This window comes from Felis catus, chromosome A1, assembly GCF_018350175.1.
Source record: "Felis catus isolate Fca126 chromosome A1, F.catus_Fca126_mat1.0, whole genome shotgun sequence".
NCBI lineage: Eukaryota > Metazoa > Chordata > Mammalia > Carnivora > Felidae > Felis > Felis catus.
Genome location: NC_058368.1, coordinates 197,373,200 through 197,385,176, shown reverse-complemented (window position 1 = coordinate 197,385,176; position 11,977 = coordinate 197,373,200). Strand labels below are relative to the sequence as shown.

Sequence of the window (11,977 nt, the reverse complement as noted above, 5' to 3'; positions counted from 1 at the left end):
AGGTAAGGCTGACGCAGCGGGTCCAGTGGGGGGACCTTACCTGGAGTTCACTGCCTTAGGGAATTCCTGATTTCGTTATCAAATAGCTCAGATACTGTGGTAGGCAGCTTCTGGAAGGCCCCCAGCGATTCCTTGCCTCCTGGTAGTCACGCCCTTGGCATATCCCTCCCTTTTTGTGTGGGCTATAGACCTAGCGACTCCCTTATAATGAGTAGACCAGGCAAAACTAGTTGGATGTCACTTCTGAGGTGAGCTTATGAGAAGACTCCCTTCTCTCACTCGGTTCTCACTGTCTTGCTCTCTGATGAAGCAGGCTGCCATGCTGTGAGCTGTCCTGTGGAGAGGTCACATGGAAGGGAACCGGGGGCAGCCTCCCGGCCAACAGCGAGCAAGGAACTGACCCCTGCCAACAGCGGTGTGAGTGAATTGGGAAGCGGAGCCCTCCGCCAGCAACGCTGGAGAAGACAGCAGCTGATGCCTTCATTGTAGCCTTGTGAGCCACCAGCGAGGCCACACTCCAGGTCCTGACTTCCTATAGAAACTGTAGGATGATGGATGTTTCAAGCCACCATACGTGTTTTATGCAGTGATAGACAACTCATAGAGATGCTTTGTCAAGGAGCTACCCCGAAATCCATATGACACCTTGGTATTTAACCCATCCTTCAAGCCTCCCATCTCATCTCTCCCTGTTAGAAAGGAGACTGATGTGTATGCATGTAGATGAGCAATATTTAATAATATACACTCTTCCGAAGGAATTTACGTCATCGTCTTCTTAGTGTTCGATGTTTAAGCCTTGGCCCTTGGGGAGGCTCCCGGAGTTTCCAGGCGGTTACGGAGGAGCAGAGCATCGGGCAGGAGGGAGAGGTGGATCCGCAACAGACCCCAGGCCCTGTGTGTTGAGCTAGCCGTCCTGGGGCTGTCGTTTGAGCTAAGAGCATGGTGAATTCCCACCTGCCAGTCCCCGCGAGCAAGAGGAGTGACACCCCCTTTGGCTGGCAAAAGAAAGAAATTTGCAGTTTCTCTGCTGGCGAGAGGAGAGGGTCTTTCCCTGAGAACAGTCAGTGAAGGGAACAAAGTCCAATCTGCTTGCCTTCTCTCCAGAGCAGCGCCTGATTTCCTCTAGCAGCGGGGGGGGGGGGGGGGGGGGGGGGGGGGGGGGGGGGGGAGGGGGGGGAGGAGAGAGGTTGCCCCCTCAGGACAAGGGTTCTCATTTTCTCTAGAACGGAGTGTTGAGAAAGTGCGTTTCAGAGGCTGTGTGTGGGGAAGGGCCGCAGTCCGCTGAAAAGGCTCTAGACACAACCCCTGACACAAAGCCAGGACCTCCAGTCCCTGCTCTGTCATCCACTCCTGGTGTGGCCGACCCCAAATGAGCCCCTCCCTCTGGGCGGTGCTAGTCTCATTGTAAGATGAGGGAGCTGGGCCAGGTGATGATGCCCACCTTCCAGATGGGTGTCCTGGAGCCCAGGGCAGGGAGGCAGCTTCTGGCCATGGCCACTGGTCGGATGTAGGACAGCCCTCCTCAGAGGGCCAGGCCTCCCCCGCTCAGCCACCGCGCCCTCTCTGAGGAGCGCCCCGAGGGGCTGCTGTGCCACAGGGGGCTCCGGCAGACGTTGTCCAACCTGCTCCTAATGGTGTCCTGCAGCTCCTGGTCACCCAGCAGGACCGCCGCTGCCAGGGCCAGCCAGAAGTATTCGGTGGCATCGTGGGCGTCCTAACCCCATGACGTGGGGGCAGAGAAGAGACAGCAGTGAGCAGACATCTCCAGGGGAGGCCAAGAGGCAGTGCCGGGAACTCAGAACTCAGAACTCAGAACTCAGAACTCAGAACTCCAGATTCTGTCTACCCCAAGTACGTTCCCACCCCCTTCTCCTGGTTCCTGGGGGACCAGCGACATTGCTACCTCCAGTAGCCCTCCATGCCAGGTGGCACCTCACCCAGGCTCAGCCGATCGTGAAGCAGCAGCATCCTGGGCACAGTGCCTCGGGGATTCCTAAATGACTCAAGCTGACCTACCCCAGCTACTCCCTGGGACCTCTCAGTGTAACCTAACAGAGAAAATGTCCCTCACCCTTGGAGACGTGGGTGTAAACCTGCCAATAGCTGGACGGGAAGGACAGCAAGAAACAGAGAGAAGCAGAAACATACAGAGCCAAGAGATACAAGAAAAGGTGAGGAAATCCATGATGACATTGGAGCGCCAGCCTCCAGAACTACCTGGAACTCCTAAATTTATCCTTGAACTTCCCAGTTCCTGGAGCCAGTAAATTGCCTCTTCTGCATAAGCTAATTTGAGTTGAGTTCTTCCCCCCTTGCAATCCCTGGAACGGCTGGTAGAGTCAATCAGACTGTCTGCACTGTGTCCCTGAACCACTTCCGGGGAGCTATGGGACAGAGGCAAGATGGCCTCTGCCATCTCCACCACCCCGTCGTCGTCCCTTCCTGCATGGTACGAATGAGGAACAGATGCTTCTTTGGGTGAGATTCAAAAAGGCAGTCTGGTTCCCATTAACCCTCATAAGACAATAATTAATTCAGGCCAGAAACAACTTCTGGCAAATAAGAAACGGACAGCAGAGCCGCGCTGAGGATCCCCTGGGGGCCAAACACAGGCGTGACTCAGAACAATATTAAGAGATTAAGGGCTGTGCTGGTGCAGACAGGGACCTCTGGTAAAGGGAAGCCAATGCTGGGGGCAAAGTTCAAGGGCCAGAATTGTAGCAGAGACTTTCAGACCACCAATACAGTTCTAGAAGTGACTGGAAAAACAAGCTCTGAATTCAGCTCCAGCAGAGCAGAGCCTCAGGGCTAAGGCCTCTCGAGGACGGAGGTGTGCCTACATTCGGAGATCCCACCTCTCTCAGTCGTGTCAACACGTACCCAGATTTGTCCTACAGTTGTATAGAACTTTATAAGAAGCGCGTTGCAACTGGCTCGTTAATCCATAATATTTTGAAGACGCACAGTTGAACGTTAATGTTGATTTTTTTAAAAAAAATTTTTTTTATGTTTATTTCTCTTTGAGAGAGACAGAGACAGAATGCGAGTGGGTTAGGGGCAGAGAGAGAGGGAGACACAGAATCCAGAGCAGGCTCCAGGCTCCGAGCTATCAGCGGGGCTCGAACTCACGGGCTGTGAGACCATGACCTGAGGCCCAAGTCGGACCCTTAACCGACTGAGCCGCTCAGGCGCCCCAAACACTGATTTTGATTTTAATGTGGGAGTCTCCAGCTCTTTTGTATCTTGTGTATTTCCATAGGCCCCTGAGGAACTCACATGCACTAGGCCATGTCCCCATTGTACCCAACAGATAAAGCGGCTACGGGAATCAGAGCAGGGCAAGGAAGAAGAGTAGCTCGAGCTATCATCTGTCTCCTCAGCGGACAGAGGCACGTTTGAGGTCTCCCATGGAGCTAAGCAGCAAAGAACCATCGTGTTCCCAGATGAGTCACCACCCCCCTCCACCCTGTGAGATATGACTCCCCATCTTGGCCCACTCAACTGTGCCCTGAAGGCTAAGGGTCAGGGAAGAGTGGGGTTGGATGGTAGCTGTCACACAACCTTGTACGCCAGCACGGCTCTTACCTTCAGCTGGTAGAAGGTGAGTCGGCCCAGGCGATAATATACCTTCGCATAGTACAGGGCCTCCTTGGGACTCTGCAGCCAGGGCGGGCAGAGGGACAGAGTCTTCAGGTAGCAGTCTTCGGCCATCTCATACATGCTCAGGGAGTAGTACACCGTAGCCAGGCGGTGAAAGGCCACCAGCTCCTGCTTCTGATCTCCTAGGAATTGGAAGACTGAGGGAGAGATCGTGCAGCCAACACCTGACGGCATCCGTCCACGCACCCAGTCTGTGCTGTTTTTTGAAGGTCTTCTGGGGATCAGGGGCGGTGCTTGGGATATACGGAACAGGGCAGAAGAGGTCCCTGCCCTCGCGAGGTTTCTCGCCTCACAGGACACAGATGCCCCTTAAATAATCTCACAAACAAAACTAACACTACACCTGCGGTAAGTGACGCGAAAGGCAACACGGGGCTCTGGGTGGGACTGATGAGAGCACGTGTGCCCATCATGACTTCCTGGGACGATTTCCTGAAGGAAACTTTTTCTTTATTACAGAGGTGACTGTAACTCAAGATTCTGGGAGAGAGTGATTTCCAAATCCCTGTAATGAGACATGGTGGCAAGTCTAGCTTGATGCAGTGGCTAAGGATTCTTTGCAACGAATGACTCTGTAGTGCAACGTCTTCTCCCTTGAAAGTCTCCCCCTTCAGAGAAGCCCCGGGGGGGGGGGGGCTGCCACCTGCATCAGTCACCCTCTGGCTTTTACCACCAGCTCCAGGTCTCAGATTACTATAAAGACCTGCTCACACTTAAACCCATGCTTTAGAACCTTGGTTTCTAATGGGTCTATGATTTGTTGTTTGGGGTTTGGGCGGGTCTGTCGTTTTAATAACCAACTCCTTTAATACCAAGTGGCCTTTTAAAGAGAACAAAGGCTTCCCGTTGTGTTTTTGGAATATTTGCAAGGTGGCTCTTTGATGCAATCTAAAAAACACCACTTTTTAGGCTTCGAAGAACCAAGCGCCAACAAGAAAAGAAAAAAATCCAAGGGAGAGAAAATTCTCTGATATGGAAAAATCCAGTCACGGGGAAGTGCACAAAAGTGGATATAGCCTGCTTTCAGCTTCTGCCCAGGGAAGGAGAAAGAACTCTCAGAGAGGGAGCCGCCTGGGGCTCCCAAGGCCTCTGCCGAGCTAGCGGTCACTCAGATAAGATTTTCTGCAGTAAAGAAAAAGGTAGGAAAAGGAGACAGAGCTCTGAAGTGCAATTAAGACCCAATAAAGTCCAGTGCCATCCACGTCCCAGGCCCTTGAGAATGCCCAGAAGTCCCTCCAAGCATCCTCGCTGAAGACTCCATTTGCCCCTACATCTAATCAAGCCTTCTCTCATCAAACCTGCTTTTCCTCAACACCAACATTCAAGATGAGGGTGGGGTTTTTTCTTCATCTTTTTTTTTTTTTATTCCGCCTTTTTTCTGTTTTGATGGCTCACATTGTTTCCCACTAGCTTCTGTGCTAATTGCAAACTATCGCAGCCCCTTAGTGAGTGAAGTTAATGGGAATCTGACCTTCATCTACATTTCAATTCCACAGGGAAAGATGTGCTTTTGACTAACAATCAACCAATTAAAAATTCAGGGCAGAGGCCCTTGGTAACAGGGGCACTGCCTGTGCGGGGACACGATACCATTTACCCCATACGGGGGAGTAATACCAATGGTGGTGTGATAATCAGGGTGACACAGATAATGCTTATCTAGGACTTACGTACCAAGCGCGGAAGCGCTGTGCTGCGGGTTCTACATGGATAATCATGGGTCTTCATAACAACTGCATGAGGTGGGTGCTATTTTTAAGCCTTATTTCCCTGTGACACACTTGAGGCTTATAGACATTAAGCAGCTGGCTTACAACTAAGATCTCCCGACAGTTGGATCCGGGATTTGAACCCACACAGTCTGACTCCAGAGTCTTTGCTGTTACTGCTTTGTTATCCATTCCCCACCCCCCCCCGCCCCCCACCACCATAGGATAAGCTTTTAGCCCGCCCATTCAACACGCCAGACCATCCGGATCACTTACCTATGACTGTGCTGAGTCTGGCCGCCAGAGTGGCAAACTCCAAAGCCTTCTCGTAGCCTTCCAGACTGATCTGCAGCTCCGTCAGCTTGTTGAAAACCCGGAGCTCCGTTCTCACCGCCTTCATCCTCCTCGCTAAAGGGACAGCCCCAGCCTGGGAAGAGAGGCACATGGAGCCCTAGTCTAGCTAAAAATCATCGGTACAGACCGCACTCTAGGCGCTTACACTGTGCTGGTGGGGTTGGGGGGCCGCCACGCGTGGCTTTTCCCAGCTCGCTCTCCTGGTCCTTGCTCTTGGTCGCTCTGCCCAGATTCTAGAGGTAGGAGAACTGTAAAGGTCATCAGGCCTCCCGAGACTAGAAAAGCCGAGATGGGGAAAAGGAAGATGACCTATCTCAGGGCCACATGGGAACTTATTCACGTCCCAGTTCACAGGCTCCCTTGGCACCCGCGGCAGTCTGTGGAATTCGCGCGTGCTGTCTGAGAGCGCCCAATAAATGGCCATTTCCGTTATTTTTATGACGATCGAATTTTAGGCAGGTCACTTCATCTCTCTCGACTTAATTCTCTCATCTATGAAGTGCATATGACGACGCGCACCTCAACGGTCAGGGACATACTCCGCGCTCTCCTCACCCCTAGCTCAGTGCCCAGCACCTAGTGGGTGTTCGATAAATGTTTGATGACCGAAGAAAGAGCTGAACAAGCAAACGAATGAATAAGAGAAATTTTAGGGTCAAACAAGATAATAAGCTTTCCAGAACAACTTCACCGAACAACCATTATGACTTTGACACATCTGCTTCGCATCTGCAAGATTACTTAATTACAATTATTTTTTGAGCCAACGCTCTGCCTCATCCTTTGCGATAATGAATTCATGGGTTTGATGAGCTGGTGTTACACATGTTTAATATTTTAAATGTACTTTAATGCCCACTTAATAAAAACATAGTAAAACACAAGCGTTCATCCCTGGACCAATCATCTCCCCGCCGTGCCTCCAGTGGTACCCGGGAACATTCTGGTAAACACACAAGTGAGCCAGAAACCGTAAAGCACCACTCACCCAAGAGATGCAATTATTTTGGGGTGTTTTGCCAGAAAAGATAATTTATCAAGCCTAGGAATGACAGAATTTATCAACTCCTTTGGGGGCTTGTTGATTGAAGAAAGGAAGACCACATAGGCACTGAATGAGGAACGAAAGGAAAAGGAATAACAGGAAGAGAGGGGAAGGGGGGCCCAGGCCTTGTGGCCCTGGCACGTTTGTGCCAGCGCCTGGCTGGCCTGGCTGGACTTACCCGGTAATACTCCACCGCACGGTGCCTGTGGCGGGTCCCATTGAAGAACACGTCGCCCGCTTCTTCATAGAGTTTGAGAGCCAGGGAGGGCTCTTCGGACTTCAGGGCTTTCTGGATGGCTGCCTGGATGGGACAGAGACAGCTGTCAAAGGCAGAGAAGACTTCCAAACGGCCACAGGACCGGCAAGAGTGAGGTCCTGGCCACCTGGTTCAACTCTCGGCTCACACCCTCTGAACGTTGAATTGTGGTCCCCACTCACGGGGCTGGTAAGAAGGCTTTGCGATTCCCTAGTCTGCCATTTCCCCATCGTGGCATGAGAGATTACCTGGGGAGCCCTTGAGATGATTTTTTAGCAGTACAGAGACAAGCATTTTGTGTTTCAATAGCTAAGTATTTATTTTAATACGTTTTAGGAGAGATGAATAATGCATCCAAATCTGTGATTTCAGATAGTGTGATTTAGTGTAAAAAGCTCTAATTGATCAAATCGAGTTGATGTGAAGTTGAGTCAAAGAAAATAATAACGGTGCAGGCAATACATAAACGTGGCAAAACCATTAACTTCATACACAAATGACTGGAGTTTGTCTCATCCAACACCTACACTTTGCAGACGGAGAAACCGAGGCTCAGAAAGAATAAGGAAAACTCTCTGCGTTTACATAATAGTTACTGCCAAAGAAATGCTAGTGTCTTCCAGCGTGATACCCTTCCCTGGCTCCCACGACCTCTCTATCTCTAGCCAGTGATTCCACATTGCATGTAAACAAAACGTAGTGAGGAAGCTGAAGAATGTACCACAGCGTCTGCAGCCCAGCTGTGGGACCTCAGAGGGCCTGAGGTTGAGAACAACTCTGCAGAAAATCAGGTCTGGGGTTGCGTGGGCCTGCAACCAGGGCTGGCCAATGGGTCCCTGGGGAAGACCCGGCAGTAATTGTTAATCGCCTTGCTGCACAGAGAAACAGGTGGGGAGACGGAATCCGGGAATCAGGGGGCTCTGCCCGCCGAGCAAATGCACACCCCAGACAGCCGCCCCTGGGCCTCGTGTCCTGGAGAGTGAAAGGCAAGGCCGAATTGTCTGCTCTTTGAAAACGCTTCCAGCTCTAAAGTCCCACGGCAGGAGAGCATGGGGGCTGAGAGTGAAGGCTTTGTGTCACACGGCCCGTGGGCAGTTTTCACAGCTTACCAGCCGTATCACCTTGGGCAAGTTACTCAGCCTCATTGAGCCACATCCGTGAAATGGGAACTGGAGTAGACACTCCTGCTGTATTCGGAATGAGGGTTAAACTACAGCAGGTATGCGATGTGTTTGCACAGTGAGCATACGCTCACTGTTAACATAACCATCATTAAGTCTCGGCGGAAGTGACTTTGTGTGGGTTTAAGTAATAAGGGGAATAAAAAGGGAGAAAAATAAGAAAAGGGAAGGAAGAAAAGCTAAATGACATGTTTCCAATGAAACAAATGCTGTATACCATCATAATGTCGGCACTGTGCAGATAATAGCAATGCTGATGACGATAATAAAAATAAAATGCCATTTATTAAGAATTCACTAAGTCCCAAGCATTTAGTAAATGCTTGCTTTGTATATGCATTTCCTACACAAGTGACACACATACTCCTTACCCTTAGAGATGGGGTTTACCCATGAAGAAACCGAGGCCCTGTGATGTGGCCGGTGCAGCCAGGCCAAGGTCACGTGGTCCATACTTGATGGCTCTGTGACCGGATTCCAGGCTGTCTGTCTGCAAAGCCCCGGCCTTTCATCACTACACTGTCCCATATCTCAGGCATTAAAGGGATGCAAACAAAAAGACTGGAAGAGGACAATCACGTTAACACCCTGCACTCATCAACCTCGCCTCACATTGTTGCAAAACCCCGGAAGTCAAGGTTTGTGTTGAGATTAGCAGAGATCGATCGTGACACGACAGATGAGCGGCTCTCCTGCCACATTCTTTGAGAGCCCACATGTCCCTATGGGACTCAGGGACCGGCCACCTGTCACCAGACCCCTCTGGGCTCCATCTTGTGTCCAGGGAACATCCCAGCGTCACCCCTCCCTCCCAGGGCTCAGCATGGACATCACCTCTCTCTAGCTGGTCACTTTGGAGGGTACGCTGTCTCCCCAGATGACCCAAGGGGGCAGGTGAGCTCTGCAGGAGACTTACCTGCAGGTACAGCTCCACCAGATCATCTTCCTGCATGAGGTAGTGGAGTCGTCCAGCTCCGAGCCAGGCCTCGGCAGCCTTGTCTTTCACCCCCAGGTCGATGAAGATACGCAGGCTCTCCTTGATGCAGGTGAGAGATCTCCTGAGAGACCTGGGTTGGGGGAGCGGGCAGACATGGAACCATTAGGTGTGAGTCAAGGGCCCCCTCAAAGGGGCCTCGGAGTCACTCAGCACAGGAAGAAACTGAGGCTCTGGGAGGGAGCGACCCTCCAGATTGTCCAGGACCAGATTGTCCCTGGTCACACGGAGAGATCAGAGGCCTGGCTCAGCTTCAAACATCTGTGTGAACTTGAGAAAGTATAGAAGCTTTCTGTGCCTTAGTTTTCCCATCTGTAAAATGGGGGTGTCATTGTACCTGCCTCCGAGGGTTATTGGGAGGATTCAGTGAGATGGTGAAGCTGGAATGCTCGGATGGAGAAACAGTGTAACAGTGATGAATATTCACAGGTTAGTTATCAGAGTCATTATCATGGCCCATGGCCCACATCCAGCTTTTGGATGTTACACTGTAACATTTTTTGCCATAGGCACCTAACACACAGTGGATACCAAAGGCATATTTATTAAATAAAAGCACGAATGAATGAGCACAGTGGTAACTTTACATCATCAAAAAGATTTAGATGTTTTGTTTGAGAAGAAAAATCGAACAAGGGCAACAAGTCTTAAAAGGTTGGTGTTTATCGGAGGACTCGAATTATCTGGAAAATTGTCTTACATCCGAAACTCTTCCCCCGTGACAGGGACTAAAGAAGAAATGACACGCAGGCTATGTAGTGTGGCACAGATTCGGAATTCTAGAACAAGAAGGAACACGGGGCATCATCTAGATGGTATTTCTCCATTCCAGCAGCAATTATCACCCAGAAGCTTTTTAAACACAAATACACAGGCAAAGTGACCCCAAGGTGTTGACATGCCATGCTAGCCTGGGACACTGTGGGAGGATTTAGTCAAGGCTCGATAGTGACTTCACTGTGTAACCTGGGTTGAAACTTGGAGATCCAGCCCAGTCCCTTATGTTATAGAGGAAACAGGCCAAGAGTGGGAAGTAATTTGCACGAGATTGCACAACACATTGGGGGAAACTCCAAGGCCAAAAATCCCTTCTCCTGAGTCCTGGCCCAGAACTCATTTCACAGCACCCACATTCCTCTGAGACTCATGGCCCTCCTGCAGCAGCATTATCTGGGAGTCTATTAAGAATACAGACTCCTAGGGGCGCCTGGGTGGCTCAGTCGATTAAGCGTCCGACTTCAGCTCAGGTCGTGATCTCGCGCTCCGTGAGTTCGAGCCCCGCGTCGGGCCCTGTGCTGACAGCTCAGAGCCTGGAGCCTGTTTCAGATTCTGTGTCTCCCTCTCTCTGACCCTTCCCCGTTCATGCTCTGTCTCTCTCTGTCTCAAAAATAAATAAATAAACATTAAAAAAATTTTTTTAAAGAATACAGACTCCTAGAGCTACCTCAGACTCACTAAGTCCAAATCATGGCAGGTGCAAGCTCCGAATCTGGATTCCTAATGCACCCACGTGCACCCTAACACAGCCTAATAACCCAGGGGTTATGTCCACGCACATCAAAATCTGAGAACAACTACTCCAAACCATAAAGATCCTTCTAGAAACACGGATCATCATCAACCAAGTGTATGCACAGTTAGGAGGTCCTCATCAAATGTGGTTACCATCTCATCATTGTGCACAGTGATGAAAACAAGCATTGCCTTTGACTAATGAGGCCCTGATTCGTGTTGGCAACGAGGCAGCTACTGGCCTTCTGGAGAAAGTGCCAGGCATTTGGCCCTTGCAACTCCTGAGAAGAAAGAATTCGGGTTTTCCCCCACTGCCCAGCTCTTGATAGGGCATTCAGGATGGGCACAGGCCACCCTCTCTCAAGTATTAGAATGTCAGACTGTGACATTCTCATGGCTGTGAGCTGAGAAGCTGCACATAGTGCTGAGCTGGTCACCAGCCTGCCTGGCTGAGCTAGGATAAACGGGGGCCCCATCTTCTCTCACCCGCTCCGTACCCCCCACCCCAGACCTCAAGCAGAGTTTCCAAGACTCAAGCCCCGCTCTCCCCACTCCCACTGGAACAGTTGACGAAGACAGGACTCCTACATCTCATCCTCCTATTCCCTCCTCTGTTTTTGTTTATTACTGTTTGCTGTCCTGGGAGACCCTTAAGCTATGGTTGTTTTCTCCAGACCCCCAGGGAGCAAGACGTGGCTTATTACAAAGAAGCCGATCGCAGAAGAGGAATGGAACTTTGCTTCTCAGACCTTTTCTCTCTGAGCTCACTATGACTGTGGATGAGCCGTCAGGATTTCTCTCCAAGAAACACCCCGCAGGGGAAGGCAGGACTTACAGAAACCTAACGGCTCACACAGCACCGTCAAGACTCCTCGTGCATACAGGGTTTCCCAGAGACCACCGCCTCCCTCCAAGACGTACACCTGATCCGTGACGCCCAGTGAGAACAAGTGCCCGAAGGTCTGAAAGTGGAAGGTGGTTTCCAGCCTCCTTGGTCCTATCCTGTCACCCATCACTGCCCAGTTGTTTGCCTATGCCAGTGGCTGTGCTCCATCACTCATCTGATGAGCCACTGGCTTGGCCTGGAATGGCCCAGCATTCCAGTTCCATCAGCCACCACCTGCAGCCCCTAGGTGTGGCTTAGCTCGCAAATCAAAAGAAGTAAGGAGCCTGGCTGGTGGGACAGCATCCGATCAGCCTTGATCCCGAGCGTCATGCTCTTCCGGGCCACCTATTGCCAAGGCTTTGCCTGGGTATCTCTCC

The 11,977-nt window shown here is 51.0% G+C and overlaps 1 protein-coding gene across 7 annotated transcripts in view; it reads right to left on the bottom strand.

The window, feature by feature from the left end:
* Window positions 1-714: 714 nt before the first annotated feature.
* The window catches only part of SH3TC2 (SH3 domain and tetratricopeptide repeats 2), an 88,056-nt gene continuing 76,793 nt past the window's right edge, over window positions 715-11,977 (bottom strand). For 6 of the 7 annotated variants that reach the window (XM_045037106.1, XM_019810918.3, XM_006928011.5 and 3 more), the window contains 5 exons: window positions 9,125-9,275; window positions 6,950-7,072; window positions 5,649-5,799; window positions 3,589-3,800; window positions 715-1,717 (listed from right to left, as the gene is read on the bottom strand). In XM_045037106.1, the coding sequence (XP_044893041.1) occupies window positions 1,526-1,717; window positions 3,589-3,800; window positions 5,649-5,799; window positions 6,950-7,072; window positions 9,125-9,275 (829 nt within the window). In that variant the 3' untranslated portion in view covers window positions 715-1,525. The remainder of the gene's footprint in view (window positions 1,718-3,588; window positions 3,801-5,648; window positions 5,800-6,949; window positions 7,073-9,124; window positions 9,276-11,977) is intronic. The other variant, XM_003981410.6, reaches the window with a different exon arrangement.